General features: G+C 46.6%; 1 protein-coding gene across 1 annotated transcript in view; it reads left to right on the top strand.

The window, feature by feature from the left end:
• Nucleotides 1-203: 203 nt before the first annotated feature.
• The window catches only part of AR (androgen receptor), a 171279-nt gene continuing 155975 nt past the window's right edge, over nucleotides 204-15507 (top strand). The window contains exon 1 of the mRNA XM_088129293.1: nucleotides 204-2070. Within this exon, the coding sequence (XP_087985419.1) occupies nucleotides 842-2070 (1229 nt within the window). The 5' untranslated portion in view covers nucleotides 204-841. The remainder of the gene's footprint in view (nucleotides 2071-15507) is intronic.

Below are 15507 nucleotides of genomic sequence, written 5' to 3'. Positions count from 1 at the left end.
CGCGAGCGGCTTCGGACGAAGGGCGCCTCGACTTTCGGGGCGGAAGGCGCGGCGACCGGGCAGGGCGCGCGGGAAGAAGTCCGTCTCCTGCGCGGCCTCTTCGCGTCGCCCACTTGTTGCTCGTCTCTTCTCGGGCCAGCTGCCTGGGCTGCCGAGCGCCCCGCTCGGCTCGGCTCGGCTCGGCTCGGCTCGGCTCCTCCTGGCCGGCCGAAGCGCGACCTCTCGCTCTCTAGCGCCGGGCGAAAAGGGGCGGGCCGGCCCGCCGCCTCCAAAGCGGCACTTTCGCGCGCCGCGTCGCTTCAGTTCGCTTCGGTCCGGCTGAGTGCAGCTGGGAGGACGGCGAGCCGCCTGCCCGCCGCACTCAACTCTAACCTCGGCTCACCCGACGCCTGCCTGCAAGACGCGGCGCTCTACAGCTGGAGCGGCGGCGGAGCCGGGCTGCCTGCGCGCGTCTTCCGCCGAGAAACTTAATCATTGCCACAGGCCCGGCGGAGGCAGCGTGGCACCCGCCGCTCCCCGGCCCCCGCCTCCCCCGCTCAGCGGGCGCTCGCTCTTCTAGGCCGCGCGCTCCGACGCTTCCAGCAGGCCGGCCCCGCCTTCCGGATCGGTGCCCCGGGCCCCGCCAGCCGCCCCTCCGGCCCGCTGACGCGGCGCCTGCTCGGGCCTCAGGTCCCCGGTGCGCTCCGACGGCTCTTCGCCCTGGAAGGCATGGTTCCCTGTTTTGGTCGCCGCCGCTTTTGGTAAAGGTGCCGCCGCCCGCGGCGTCCCCGCTCCGCCGCCGACCCTTCCCCCGAGTGCGAAGCCGTCCTTGCTGATCCCGCGCCCTTTCCAGCAGCGGGGCATGGAAGTCCACGTCGGGCTGGGCAGGGTCTACGCCCGGCCGCCGGGAAAAACTTTCCGCGGAGCTTTCCAGAGCCTTTTTCAGAGCGTCCGCGAGGCTTTCCAAAGTCCTGGGCCCGGCGGAGCGCGAGAGGAGGTCAGCCCCAGCGGCCAAGCAGCGGGCTCCCCTTCCTCCGGCCAGTGTCCGCCCGGCGCCCGCCTGCCAGAGCCGAGCTCGCGGCAGCAGCAGCAGCAGCCCGGCTCGCCGCCTTACCTGCCGCTGGACGAGCCTCCCCCCGGCAGCAAAGGGCTTCAGCCGCCCGAGCGCGAGCCCCACCCGGCGGGCGCCACCGCCTCCTCGGTCGCCGCCTCGTCCTTGGCCTTGCTGGCGCCCTCGTTCCACAGCTGTCCCGCGGACCTGAAAGACATCTTGGCCGAGAGCAGCCTCCTGCCGCCGCCGGCTGAAGGGGAGCCGCGTGTTGGCGGCGGGTCTGCAGGTGGCGGCGAAGCGGCGGCGGACAAGGACAACTTCCTGGGCGAGAGTGCCAAGGAGCTGTGCAAAGCCGTCTCTGCGTCCATGGGCCTGGCGGTGGAAGCGCTCGAAGGGCCCGGCGGTGGCGAGGCGGCGACGAGCCGCGGCGACTGCATGTTCGCCCTACCGGGCGCGCAAGCTCGGGCCGTGACGATGGGCGGCTGCAAAATCGTCGAAGCCGAGCAGGAGGGCGACGGAGGCGGCGGCGGCGGCGAGGGCGCGCTGGCCATGGACGTGCCGGGCCACCTGAGCCTCTACAAGGGCTCGCCGGAGCTGGACGAGCCGCCGGCGGGCAGCTTCCAGAGCCGCGACTATTACAACTTCCAGCTGGCGCTCGCCTCGCAGGGCCGCATCAAGCTGGAGAGCCCGCTGGAGTATGCGGCGGGCAGCATCTGGGGCGCGCAGTACCGACGCGTCGGGGACATGCCCGCCCTGGCGCCCCACTACGGCGCCCCGCCGGGCCCGGGCTGGCACCCCTTCTTCGCGGAGGAAGCGCAAGTCTATGGCCCGTGCGCGTCGGCCGAGGGCGCCGCCCCGACTCCCTTCGCTTATGGCAGGGGCCAAGGGCCGGCCGGCCAGGAAGGAGGCGACCTGCCCTCCGAGGTGTGGTACACCGGCGGCGTGATGGGCAGGATGCCCTTCGCTCCGACCACTGGCTGCATCAAGACGGAGCTCGGACCTTGGATGGAGGGCTACGCGGGCGCCTACGGAGACATGAGGTAAAGAGCCGGGGTGAGTCGCGGTGGGGAATAGCGTCCGGGCTAAGATCCCGGCGCCCGGCCGGAGGATGCGATGGAGGGCTCTTGAGACCCCATCCTTCCACGTGCCCCCGGGGACCCACCTGAAGAAGCGCCTCAGCGCACCTGAAGCCGCATCCCCGGCGCGTGCGCCTTAGCGGAAGGAAAGGTTCGAGTCCAGCCCTGCGCCCGGTTGGAGCTTTGCTTCCTCTGGGCGAGAAAAAAGCCGGCCCTCCTGGGCAGGGGCCTTGCCCCCAGCCCTGACTTTTTCTCAAAAGGATCTCAGAACTGGGCGAGTGGGGCTATTGAAGTTTCTGCTGGGAGCGGGCCGCAGTAGTGGTTGGGGTCCACGGGGCACCTCTGCTTAAACGGACCAGTAGCTTATTTTCCTGAGTCTCCCTGAAGGGTCTGGCTGACTGCGTGCAGTGGCTTCTCATAATTTACCGAGGAAGGAGATTTCGCCAGAAGTTTTAAACTGAAATTTCAGATACAGGGAGGAGGTCAGGCAGCCCATTAGTGAAATGAAGCTGCTGTGATTCACAATCCAGCTGATCAGCCTCTTTTTATCTGTGAAAGAGCAATTCACAGTTCCTTGATGATCTAGAGGGTTTCAGAAAAAAAGTACACTTTAAAAAAAAAATGCTCTGTAAAACAAATGAAAACAACCTTTTCCTGACAAAATTAATTAATATATTTTTTCTTTTAAAAGGAGAATAATTAACCTTGTAGTATTACCATGACCATGACAGTTTGGATGCAATTTTGGGGAGTAATTAAATTCTACCAGGTTAAATAGGATTTATTTTGCACAGGTTTATGTTATTAAAGAGATGTGCCGCGCATGTTTGTCTATGTGTGGGAATGTGTAAATGTGAAAAAAGCTATAATTATTGAGAACCAGGAAGCATCAGTTACTCCAGTGCAATTGCTCTGACCTGTGGATTCACCTACAGCTTACTTGCTAGAGTATCTTAATCCTAAAGGGCTTGTAGACATCCACTCTTCTCTTCCCTCAACATTTTGGACATTTATTTTCTTCACAAATTACTCTTCCCATTGGCAGTAGGTTGTATTTTCCATAGGTACCTTTTAAAATGCCGTAGCCAGCTTTTAATTCAGCCTGCAACATGATTTTGGTTTTTCTCAACAAATGGTTTAGTCAGCCAGCCTTTGTGGCGCCTGCAGTAACATTCTCCTTGGCAAGGCCATATGTTAAAATGGGGACCAGGATAGATCCCTTCCTAGAATCCAGGCATAAGGAGGTTGATCGCTGTCCAAGAGCCCGACTCTCCCATGTTGCTTTGTTCAGGCAGTGCAGCTTTTCACAAGGGATTAAATTTACTATTAATACTACTTATTATTAACAAGAAAAGAATGAAACTTTCTGACATAACCTTTGATTTGTCCATTTGCAAAATACAAAATGCGTTTAGATGTCATCTCAATTTTTGTTTCAGTGACCCAGGAGTATGAGACTCATTTGGTTTACTTCGTCTTGAATAAACTTGGTTGGACTCATATTCTGGCCCATAAGACCAGTTGACTTGAGGTTCTAGGAGCTGAGTCAGCACAACGCAACTGATAGTGGTCCCCAAAGAGATTATATGGGAGAAAATCCCGTCAGCTTCATTTTATTCTTGGTAAATATGAATGCTTTGGATTGTGGTCTAAAGTTATTTAAAATTCTAGCCTGTGAGCATAAGTGAGGTGTGGTGTTAGCTGCAGCATATAAATGTCCTTATTCTTTGTTTAATTTGATCATCTCTCAGATTCAGAAGCTGAGAGTGAACAGACCACAAATAAATACATAAATGAAAGACAAAAAGGAAAAAAAAGAAAAAGAAATTAAAATCCAAATTGATCTCAGCCCTGAAAAAAAACTAGAAGCATCTTCAAATTGCACAATGATATAGCTGTGGTAATGCATAATATTTATTCAGCAATCTTGCCAAAATCCTGCGGGATAATCCAGCCTGGTTGGTGATCCTACTGTAGGGAATAGACATCCTAGTTCCCTGGGACTGACTGTGTAATCCGTGCTTGGTATCGGGCAGAATGCCTTTGAAGAAGACAATTTCCATCATAGCAAGACAGTTAAATGTACAGGTTACTGTACAGGCAAAATTAGCAATCCACGGGTGTGTATTTATGTGTACGTAGGTGTGGCTTGCTTCAGATCCTTCTCAGTTCGAGCATTTAGAGTGTCCACCATTTTTTTTCTGGCCCCTTTAAGTGCTTCTCGGACAGGAGGAGAAGGCAGTCTTGCCCACATTGTGTGGTTCATGCTTTAGTTCTAGGCCCTCTTGAACTAATCCTCCTTTGCCTAATCATGGTTATTATCCGCAGTCACTATTGCTAAGAATTGCAAATTGTTTTGTTCAATGCAAGCAAAGTTCTACTGAAAGCGTCTTCAGTGATGTGTTGTGTCTGGAAGTTAGCCGCTAGTGTCTGCTAAACCACAAGAATTGTAACGTAACTTAAATTGCTGGTTAACGCATACCTTAATGTGTATTAAGGAGTCTGTTGGTCAGTTAACACGCGTATCTGTTGCTGGAGTCACTCTTGTCCAGACTCTGTAGGAAAGGTTATACAGCATGAAGATTATCGCATTGTGGTATCTGAACTAAAATGGCTACTATCAGTTGCTTCTTTTGTGGAAGAAGTAGTTTTGAATACCCAAAGTACTAAAACTGCCCATGAAACATAATGCTTGAATACTTCCTGTTTAAACTCACAATGCCTATATATAAAGTATTCTACGGCACTGGGAACAGACACTTAGAAATTTGATAGGCTAGTACTGAAAATAATATTTCAGGCTGCCCATTTGTGATAATAATAATAAAAGGTATGTTGTAAGTGCTTTGAGTATCCTTTCCCTTCTTAGCATTTATCCTGGACCTAATCCAGTTCTCTGTGGAATCTAATGGAAAGTTCCCCATTGACGTCAATGGACCTGGATTGACTCTTTACGTTTTATGACTGTAGGTCCTGTTGAAATGTTAGCATATGGTGATCCAAACTTGTTTATGATGTGGTTCTCGCAAGCGGCCCCTTTGCCTCTTGTTGGAATGGAACAGCAGATCCTGCTGGTGTGTTCAGTTGCCTTTGGCGCAGTATATCCACAATTGTGATTTATAGCAAAACTCCTTTGCTTTCCCTGCAGTTGGACTACAGCTCTGTGTTAGCAGATGGCATATAACTTCTCCCTCCACAGCCTTTCTGTTCCAGTTACGGCGTGTCCAGTATGAGTTCTCTAGCAACAGGTTGGTAGCGGTCCTTGTGGTGTGAAATGTCTGTATAAAATGGAAGTAGCCCAGTCTGAATAAAGTTAACAGTTTGTGTCTGGATCACGCCTTATGCCTGTGTATTTTGCCATAGCACAGGAAATTGTGAACGTGGTTATTTCTTGCTTGGTGAAGAAGTTGAATATTCATACAGGCTTTTCCCTCGTTGCAAACTAGTGACTTAGGCAGTCATGTTCCAGGTGGAGTGGAGTGCTGCTGCTGCACCCCTTCATTTCATTGGGAATGTTAAGCCAATGTTCAACCTTTCCCATTAAATCTTGCACCTTAAAAGTGATTAACTCTGGCTGAGATCTTATAATTAATATTGTATTGTACAGTCAAAAGCTGAAGAGTTCAAGAGAAGGCATTTTAAACGCTTAATTTGTTTATCATACTTGTAGACGCTTGCTCGCTCCTTCCTTCCTTCCTTCCTTCCTTCCTTCCTTCCTTCCTTCCTTCCTTCCTTCCTTCCTTCCTTCCTTCCTTCCTTCCTTCCTTCCCATAACCACCATGTGAGATTGGTGAGGCTCAGCTCCCCTCTTATATGAACCCACAGGGTAAATTGGACACATTTAAAGCTGCCCTCTCCCCACAACTTCTCTGGGCTAAATTGATTTAGGCTGCAGCCCCAAGCCCAGGGGCTGGGAAGTAAACGGAGCCTGTAAGATTGTTGTAGAGGAACACAGCGTAACGCTGGGGCGCCTATTTTACGGCATCCTGTGAGTCAGGCTAATAGCTCTCACTGGTATTCTCCCCTGTATTTAATGCTTTCTTACTTCCAAGACAGAGGTAATGAGAACATATGCTGAAGATGTTACAGGGTTGTGGACATGAAAAGGGAGTTTTTAAGGAGCTTTGATCTTATAATGCGTACATTTGAGAGCAAGTGCCTATAGGGCAGATTCATTTTTAGATTATTCCCCACTCCCACCCTCATTCTCCCCACATTTAATTATTTAATTATTCCTGCCGGTTTTGTGAGGCTCTTTGCTTGTAGCTGCTACTCAGATTCATTTGACTGTGAACAGCTTTCAGTTTACTCCTTATAGGAAGAAATAGCGTGGAATAAATTGTGGGTGCTGAAATTTGATTTGCACATGCAGTGGCCTCTCTTCTAACAAAATAATGAGACTGGGGATCCTTGCATTGGTTCTCCTCTCCTTTCTCCCCAGATTCTCAGTCAAATGACGCAGTTCAACATTTTCTGTGACTGAACACAGTTTCATAAAAAATAATTAGTCAAATACATTGCCTGGTTTATACATAGAACCGCAGGAGAGGTTTCACAGGGAGGACATTGCTGGTGTTCCCTGAATGTTCACAATCCAGGCTTGTGTCTCCTAGTTGGTGAAGTTTTTTTGCCTCCAGTCCTTGGTTTCATTTGATTTTTCTCTGAATGTCTTCGACTTAGGTTGATCCAGCTGAGCCCTTAAGCTGGGGTTCAGGCACTGTTTTCATTTTCTTTTCTGTACTGCTCACCAGAGGGGGAACTCGGTGCAGGCGTAGCTCTCACCGTTCCACCCAGGTATTCCATGAAGTAAGGCTAATGTTGAAAGCTATGCTGGGATTTTCTTGCCCCCTTTTTTCCTATAGTATATTTAATTGATGTAGGTTCTAATAAGTGCTGAGACATTGGAAATATTTGAATCCAGCCCTGCATAATTTGGAGAATGCCGCTGGCCAAGGTAACAGCCCTTTCTTCTGCTTTGCCTGGTCTCTTCATGGTAGAGCTACTCCCCGGCACCTGTCCTTTTGAAAAGGTTGTGTTTTTTTCCTGTCCCTTTAACCCCTTCAGATCTCCCCTGTTCTGTTCCTTCTTTTAACTTGCCAGATGAAAACTGGATCCCCAATTCCACTTTTGCAAATGGTTGTGCTTGCTTTCTCTCTGCTGCTTCGTCCTGAAGCCAGTTCCTCACCTGACTTTTTGAGGGCCCTGCTTCCATTTCAGTTCCTGCTGAGCTTCATAGGAGGGGTTGCTTTACTGTATTGATCCAAAGGGAAGGCGGTTAGCGCAGTTGAAGTGCAACTATGGAGGGTGGGACTGTTAGGTTGGCCGGCTACTAACTAGTTCCCCATGATTTTTGTTCGTAGTGGTTTCAAGTACGTGTCAGTTTAATAGAATAAGCAACCCTGCTCAATGAAGTGCACTTCAGAAGATCTCTCTGTAAACACCTTTGCAGGCAACATAGCTGATCTCCATAATTACATATTTGCTATTTTACCCTACTTCTCTTTTTCATTTAATAGCTAATTATACTTCATTATTTAGTAAAATTGTTCATAATCTTTTCAGAGTGGGGTCTGTCTTTGATCAACGCAGAGATTTGGGAGTTTGATCATGCAACTGACATACGTAAGATAGCGGAATACTTAAGACAAATAATAAATATTTAAGATAAACACCTAAATAAATAAAGCAACTAAGTGAAGCAAGGTCATTGCCCAGGGCACTGAACTGAGCTAAACCTACCATCACTCCACCCTGCCAGATTATCCCTTTGGTAAAGTTTGAAGATTGAGAGCTGTGAGGATCAGAGGAACTCAGCCTGGGAAACTGAATAGTTAATCTAGTTCCCTTCACAAATGTTGACATGATGTCTGATCAGCCTGTCTGGCTCAGTGGCTGAGGGGGGCTGTAGTCCCGGAGGCTATTAGATTGGAGCAGACAGTCCTACAGTCTCATTTTACCCAACTGCTTGTTTAACATTGGTTGTGTCAAAGGCCTTGAGTCACAGTTCCATTCCATTAAATATAAATGCTCAGTATTAGCCAAACTTAAGAAATGTAATAATTCCACTGATTCTAATGGGGTTAAGGAGGTCTGATTTTCTTGCTGGGTTGGGGCCTTCAGATGTTCCATAATAATATTTAGTGTTCTTTTTTACCTTGTAAATTCAAAAATTATCTGATCAAAAGAGTGACCTGAACACAAAGTGCAGGACTTAAACTGATGAAGCAAGGCTAATTAATCCAAATAGGTCATCCTCAAATTTTTCACATCTGCTAGCTGGAACAAAGTACTCCCTACAGCTAATTTATATATTAAAACCATATTTTCTGGGGATTTTGGAATGTTTTATTCTTCTATAACTGCTGTGAATAAGGTAAATTAAAAATCAGGTTTGGATTCCTGTTTTTTTTTTCAGAGATTTAATGTAGGCTTCTGTGCAGACAAAATGTATGCGTAAAATCAGATCATTTGGTGTTCTGGAGAATGGGAATTGAAATGACCTTTTTAAACATGGTTTTCTGGCTTCTGCAAGAGTAGGATTGGGCCACTGTTGGTTTATAGGTGTCCCTGACCTTTCTACTTCCATTTAATGATAGTAGTGTGTAGATATTTCTTTTAAAGGCAATTGTGCATGGAAGAATGCTGTTTCTGAAACCTGCCCTTCCAGCTGGCTTTCTTGTACATTCTCAAAAGTCCAGAATCTCTAGAACTGATTTATGTACTGTGAAAGTCAAGTAATTTACCACTGATGCTCGATATTGAAAACGTTCAAGAGGTCGTTTTTTTCCCCCTCCTTCTCTTTCCCTGTTTTTCCCTTTCAACTTTGCAACCTTGCTGAGACCAAGTTTAGAAGCAGTAACTCTGGGTCATATTATCTCTTTAACTCCAATTAGCTCATCCCTCTTGTTGCCCCCAGCAGGTCTTGGAGTCATGAATTTTGTTGTCTGAGACAGAGAACAGCTGCAGATATACAAATCAACTGGGAAGGGGACTATCTGTGTAAGTCTCTGCTCTCCGCACAACGTTACATCGTGTGAGGTGCTGGGGGCAGCTTGGAAGTGTTGCCATTTACAGTGTGCTGCAGCCACCAGTTGTTTGGGGTGGGCCATCAGCAGGATCTCGCAGCAGTGGTTCTGTGGGATTCAGTGGAAGGGACCAGGAACGCGCACTCAATCCAAACGTAAGTCTCCATCCGTCCCTGCGGACTGTTATCTGGGTGCCAAACCAGGTCTGCAGGGGAAGCATTTTGGGGTCTACCCTCCAGTCTGGAATTTTTTTGCCTGGGGGAGTCATCAGTCCTTGGCCCATGATTTTACCCAAATAACTGGAGGACATTCCTGTTCAGACTGGCTTGGGTGCTCTGAAGGGAGGTGATGCAAAGAACTTGGAAAACAGCCATAAAACAAATACTCCTTATTTTACAGCAATTTGCATGGGCACCTCTGTGCTAAGGGCTGCCCTATGGCAGGAAAGATAAATTCACTGTCATCAAGAATAAATGCACAAGGATATTCACTGGTGCATTCTTTGCTCAGAGAAGCAAAGAATATAATTAATTCTCTCTTTTTTAAAAGGCACTGTAGATGAAATACATCACAAAAAACATTAATGAAGTGTAGTCATTTCATCTAACCAGGGTAAATTAAATTAGTGTTCCAGAATATAAAATAAAATGCAGCTTAACCACTGGTGGGTCAAATGCTCTTTTCTTTTTTAAACTCAGGTTCAAAAGTCCAATAATAAGGAAAAAACTTCACTTGGTGCTAAACAGGCCTTTTAGAAGGTATCTGGAGAGGCTGTTTCAAACCCGGGTCTTCTCACTGAGATGACCCTCCTACTGTTCTCAAAACAGTGAAGATTTTAGATGCTCTTGAGTCCACAGAAGTTTCCTTTCTCCATTTCAAAATTACTGCTCAGTGGGATGAAAACCCTCTACATTTCGGGTCTGTCTCTCCCCAGTATTCAGGTGTGGTTCTGAGGTGTGTGCTGTTCATTTTCATCTGCATGCGGCTGTTCCAAACGACTGCAGGGCAAAAGGAATGTATCAGTTCCAAATGTGTGTAAATGTATATATTTGACTTCTTGCAGATAGAGAACTCAGCTACACCACTTAACGTAACATCTGATTTCAAATTAATCTGAGCTAGCAAGGAGAATGTCTTTTGCTACCTTGTTCCCCAACGTTTTTCATGTGAAAAGTTTTTATATGAGGGAAGTCCAAGAATTTTATTGTATGTTCTTGAAAGTCTGCTTGCTGCACAGATGTGATATGTAAAAAGCAGATGAGCTTCATCAGAGGGGAAAAATGCAACATTGGCTCAAATGAAAAGGATCACATTTATCTTTGATATTTTCATGTGCTACAGAGTGTGTTGCTTACCATTGCCTGTCAGATCAGTCAGTCTTGTACATCTCTCTCTTCCAGATGTAGGTCTGAGTTTCTATTTAAAAAAAAAAAAAACACTGCAATTCTGTTCCCTTATTTCTTTTCAAGTGAAGGCTTGATGTCCAACAGAAAGTGGCCCAGGGGAATGGGTTAAGAAATTTGTCTTCTCATCTCTGGTTCCCCAGCCAAACCCAGCCTTGTGGCTGATGGCATATAAGAAGAAGGAGTCAGAAGAAATTATGGCACATGCAGTTCCTCCCTTAGCGAGTTCATGGCTGAGGCAGAAGATGGTGTCTCCACTCCACTGCCTCATCTCCATTCTTTCCAGGGCTGCCAAACTTCATCCATCTGTTGCCAGCTGAACACTTTGTTCATCTTTCTAATATTGCAGCCATGAAGGCTGAACTTGTAGATATGTTGATCTGCTCAGAATCCCTGACCAGCTTTCCATACATACCTGGAAGCTTGAAAGGGAAAAAGAAGGGGCTGGGTTAGAAATTCCAGCATATTTTACATGAAGGGGCTGGGCTGCAGGAACCTGTCCTCCTCTAGGCCACGCCATCACAAGACCCTTAGTAGAAAACAGGATTTCCTGCAGGATTCTTTAAGCCCAGTGAGGCACATTGTCCATCTTCTTAAAAAAAAAATACATACAAGAAATCTCTTAGATTTTCATTTGAATCTTAAGTTGCAGCGTGGAAATCTTGTTTTGGAAGGGTGATGCACTACTTGGGAGGGAATGTTATTTATAAGTGCTGTTCCTAAAAAAAGCTGCTCTCTCTATCTTTGTCTTCTTTTGGGGTGATATTTGAGCAATTCCCCACTGCCCCCGGCAGTTCTTCTCCCTGGCAACTGGTGCCTTTCTGTGTTTTGAACTACACTTCTCATAGCTCCTTACTATAGACCACAATGGCTAGGCATGAAGAGAGCTGAAATCCAAAGCACCACGGAGGCACTAGGTTGCTGTCATAGTAAGTGATCATGGGTGGAATTTAGGGAATTGATAGAAATAAATGTATCTTTGCTTTTGTTCTTCTAAATGTTTTTCAATGGATGCTCCCCAGTAATATTTCTTGATAATTTTCCATCTTCTGAGTAATCTGAAGTGTTAGTTTCTCATGATCTTGTTTGTTTAATTAAATTTTAAAGGCAGGTTACAATTAAAACAAGAAAGAAATTTAAAACCAAATTTAAAAAACCCATGTATGTCTGGAAAAGTTGCAATATAATGGGGGAAAAAAACCTGACAGGGGCTTAACACTCACTCTAGTTCCAGGCCTAGGAGAACAGCCAGGAGGAACATCCTTGGGGCGGAGCTGTATGGAAATCTGGGGGATGCAACAGAGAAGGCTTGATTCCTAGATCCCGATAGGTGGTGCTGTTTAATTGAAGGGAGAGCACTCTCCATCCAGAACCAAACAGCTTCCAGGCTTTGGGACAGAACATTGACAGCATCACCTGGATGGCCTGGAGTCGAGAAGTACAATTGGGTATCATTTCGACACTGATGATACCAGACTCCAAACCAACGGATGACCTCACACAGCAGTTTCATGTAGATGTTGAGGTGGGGGTGAGTTGAGACCTGAGGCACCCCACAAATGAGGTGCCATGGCTGTGAGTTCCTTCCCCCCCTCCCGCTTCAACACTGACCAGAACAAACTACAAAGCAAAGAGACAAAGGACAACAATTGTAAAACAGTGCTTCCCACGTCTAATCCCTGCAACTTGTCCAGGAAGATACCATGGCTGACAGTGTCAAATGCCCCTGAAGATCAAGGAGCACCATCCTGTCAGCCCTTCGACATAGCCCGTACAAGAAACCAAAACCATGAATACTAACACTACCTTTATTGTAAGGTTACAGTAACAAAATCTTGCAAGTCTGAAAGCCTTCCCCCCCCCCCTTGCTTTTACTTCCCAGAGGGACCCTTCTGAGATGCTTTCTCCATCCCCATTCCCTGCTGTGGGCTGAAATATCGCTCGCCTGGCCATTGTCTAGGCTGCAGCTCCTCCTCCTGTCTGCCAAGGCCCTTCTCACAGCCCATTACACATCCCCATCCTGGCCCATCCAAAAGTCTTCAACAAGCGTGACCAATGCTGTACTGCACGCCTTCCCATCCAATGGGATGTTTAACGTTTCACTGTTTTGTATTTTATTTCACTGGCATTTCAGTTGATAATTTAAATGCTTAGACAGGTATTTGAATGCCTTAATTAGATAAAATCTGGTTAAGGCAGGTGTGAAAATGGTTGAGAATTATTTAGCATGTGTGGGTGTATATGTCTGAATACCAAAAGCAGAAGGAGCTAAAACTGCAATTCAAGGAACAACCATAGTTAGTCCATGAAGGTTCGCATACTGGGAAGAAGGGCTTTGCTGTCCAGAGGAACTGGATCTCTGGATCCCCTTGGAAAGAGCACCAATAGAGGAGTGGGGAATTCGTACGCTGAATGCTCTAGCTGGTTTTGACAAAAATACTGATTTGGGCTCAGGAGTGTGAGAATGAAAGAAAAGTGCCTTACTTGTTCTTTAGATGTACTTTGGCCTAGCATAAGAGAAATATCTGCTTTAGATGTTTGCAAACAGTCTGACCCAGACTGACTGCAACTTTATAATTGTATTTCATCTGCTACCACAGGCTGATGTAGCACAATGTGCTTATATTAAAGCACTCATTTAATAAGCCCGGGAGTTCCCTGAGGCTGCCCAGGTCAAGGGCCATCCAGGCCTGACTTCTGTGTCCTGGGTGGACAGCAGCCAACCAGAGGCATTAGGAAAGCTCCCAGATATGTCCTGGTGGGTTACCTTCTCCTTCTCCCATAACTGTTCCCCAGCAGCTGGTATTTAAGATACGCTGCCTGTGATTTAGGAGGTAGCAGCCACTCTCAGCTAAAAAGCCCAAGATTCTGTAGTCTTACTCAGGGGGACCTAGTCTAGCCCTGATCATTCGGGCTCTGCACCATTTCCAGATCTACAGTAGTTTCAGAAGCAGTCTCAGCATAAATTTATCTACTGCAGCAACTGTCTTGTTTTAACTTACCTTCCCAATGATCCATAGAGGGAGTTTGCACTTTTGCACACAGCCGCACTCTGGGCTGATGTTTTTATTGAACTGCCCGGGACCCTTTCTCTGTTCTTCTTCTGTTGTTGCAGTTACTGTTTCTAAGTTTGCTAGTAAAGGAAACGGCATTTTAAATTCAGTCTTGTGGTTCTCTTGGCCATGCTAACTTCTAGTTGCGGCACTTCTGGAGGTTGAGAAAGGTTGTGATCTGTTTGTTAGGGCTCTCGTTTTTTTATTCAGTGCTCTGTTCTCAATAAACATGCCAATTCTATGAAGCTCTCTTCGTAGGACGTAGCTTCCAGTCCCCCGATGGCAGCGTCAGAGGACTAGAAACCCCACCTCTTGATATGAACGTGTGATGATACATATAGAAAAGTGGCAAAACTTCAGGTTTTTTTCTGTTTTGACACCCCTCCTCTCCCTGGAGACTGCTGTCCCTCGATCATCCTTGTTGCTCTGCTCTTCCCCAAATGTCTTCCACTTTCTCCATCACTGGATCAGAGGTCCAGTGCACTTCTTCCAAATTACGGAAGCATGGACAGACATAGTTTATAGTACCCCGCAATGCCTCTTCTTTGTGTCCTCAGCTTCCACATGAGAGATTGTGGGTAGGTTGGGAAAGTAAGGGGAGGAACAGCTGGGAGATAAGAGGAGGAGCTTATCTCATAGACAGCAGCTCAGTCCAGGCTGGGAAAAGTCCAGAAAGAATAGAGTCCAATGGTTCAGAGACTCCACCTTAATGAACTTGCTAATAAATGAGGGCTTACAGAAGTCTCTGTAATTCTTGCTTCCTTGTTTGTGCCTCTTTGTAAGGGGCTTGACATTCCCCAATGGTCAGATGTTGTGGTGATGGAGGACTGGAGAAGTTCATATATTGGTTACCATTCTAAAAAGTGTATTCATTACCATAGCATAGAAACACATCTTCAGTCGTACTTTCGGCTATGCGCCTTTCTAGCATTCAGCTGGCATTCTGTAGAAACCCAGGGTTCCTTGGAAAGGCTTCAAGAGGTTCTGTAGGAAATCACCAGTAACAGGGACAAGATCTCTGTGAGAAGGCTTGCTCCTGTTACTGTTCTCTGCCACAAAAGAAGCTGGGTGAATTCTAGGAACTCGGTCGATGAAATGCAAGTGTGGGCTCTGGCAGAAATGAATATGGGCCGTGTTATACACCCCACAATCTTTTGTAATGTGCAGGAGTTCTTTGCTCAGCTGATCAGTGCTGAAAAGGCTTGGGGGGGGCGGTCGAGAAAATTGAAAGCAGTGGCTGAACTAGTCAAGTACAATTGCAGCGAGTGGCTAAATGCTCCCAGATAGATGCTCCTGGAGACGCTGGTCCAAAGGTACTGAGGATCTGTTACCTTTCTGTCCTTAAATCTGTTTGTGTGCATGATTAAAAAAAGAGAAATGGTGGAAAAACATAAATAGGGTCACCATTTGGTCAATTATAAAATAACAAATTTTGTCTTCAGATATTCTCACATAATTCACTAACTGTAGGAGTAGCAGAATGGTTTATGTAGGTAAAACAAAAATAACTCTTGGTATTAGAGTTATGGAAGTGAAACATCGAATCTTTACTGAGTGATTGAACCACCAACAGAACATTTTACGGCCTGTAGTGGAATTTTACTTATTTTTGGTTCCTGAATGCTTGTGGTTGTAGCTCTATGTAACAATATTATTGTTACAATTCAAAACTCTCTGGATTTAAAATACCTTGGTAAAACTGGTTAATCAGCATAATCATCAGTTTTTGTGAAGAGCAACTTCTTTAATCCAGCAACTACTTTGCAGTAGCACCCATGACATGTTCTCAATTCCAGATGTGCCCATCAGAAAGGTCCCATGGATTTCCTTCCAGGTTAATTTTGATTTTCTGTGAGTATGAAGATGTTCTATAGTGATGGTTCTGTACCTTTTTTTTATACTCTTTCAATACAACTTGGT

Source organism: Python bivittatus, unplaced genomic scaffold (genome assembly GCF_059951505.1).
Source record: "Python bivittatus isolate LINGU-HERP-01145 unplaced genomic scaffold, Pbiv_v1 ctg000790_np1212, whole genome shotgun sequence".
Classification (NCBI taxonomy): domain Eukaryota; kingdom Metazoa; phylum Chordata; class Lepidosauria; order Squamata; family Pythonidae; genus Python; species Python bivittatus.
This window is presented reverse-complemented; position numbering and strand designations above follow the sequence as displayed.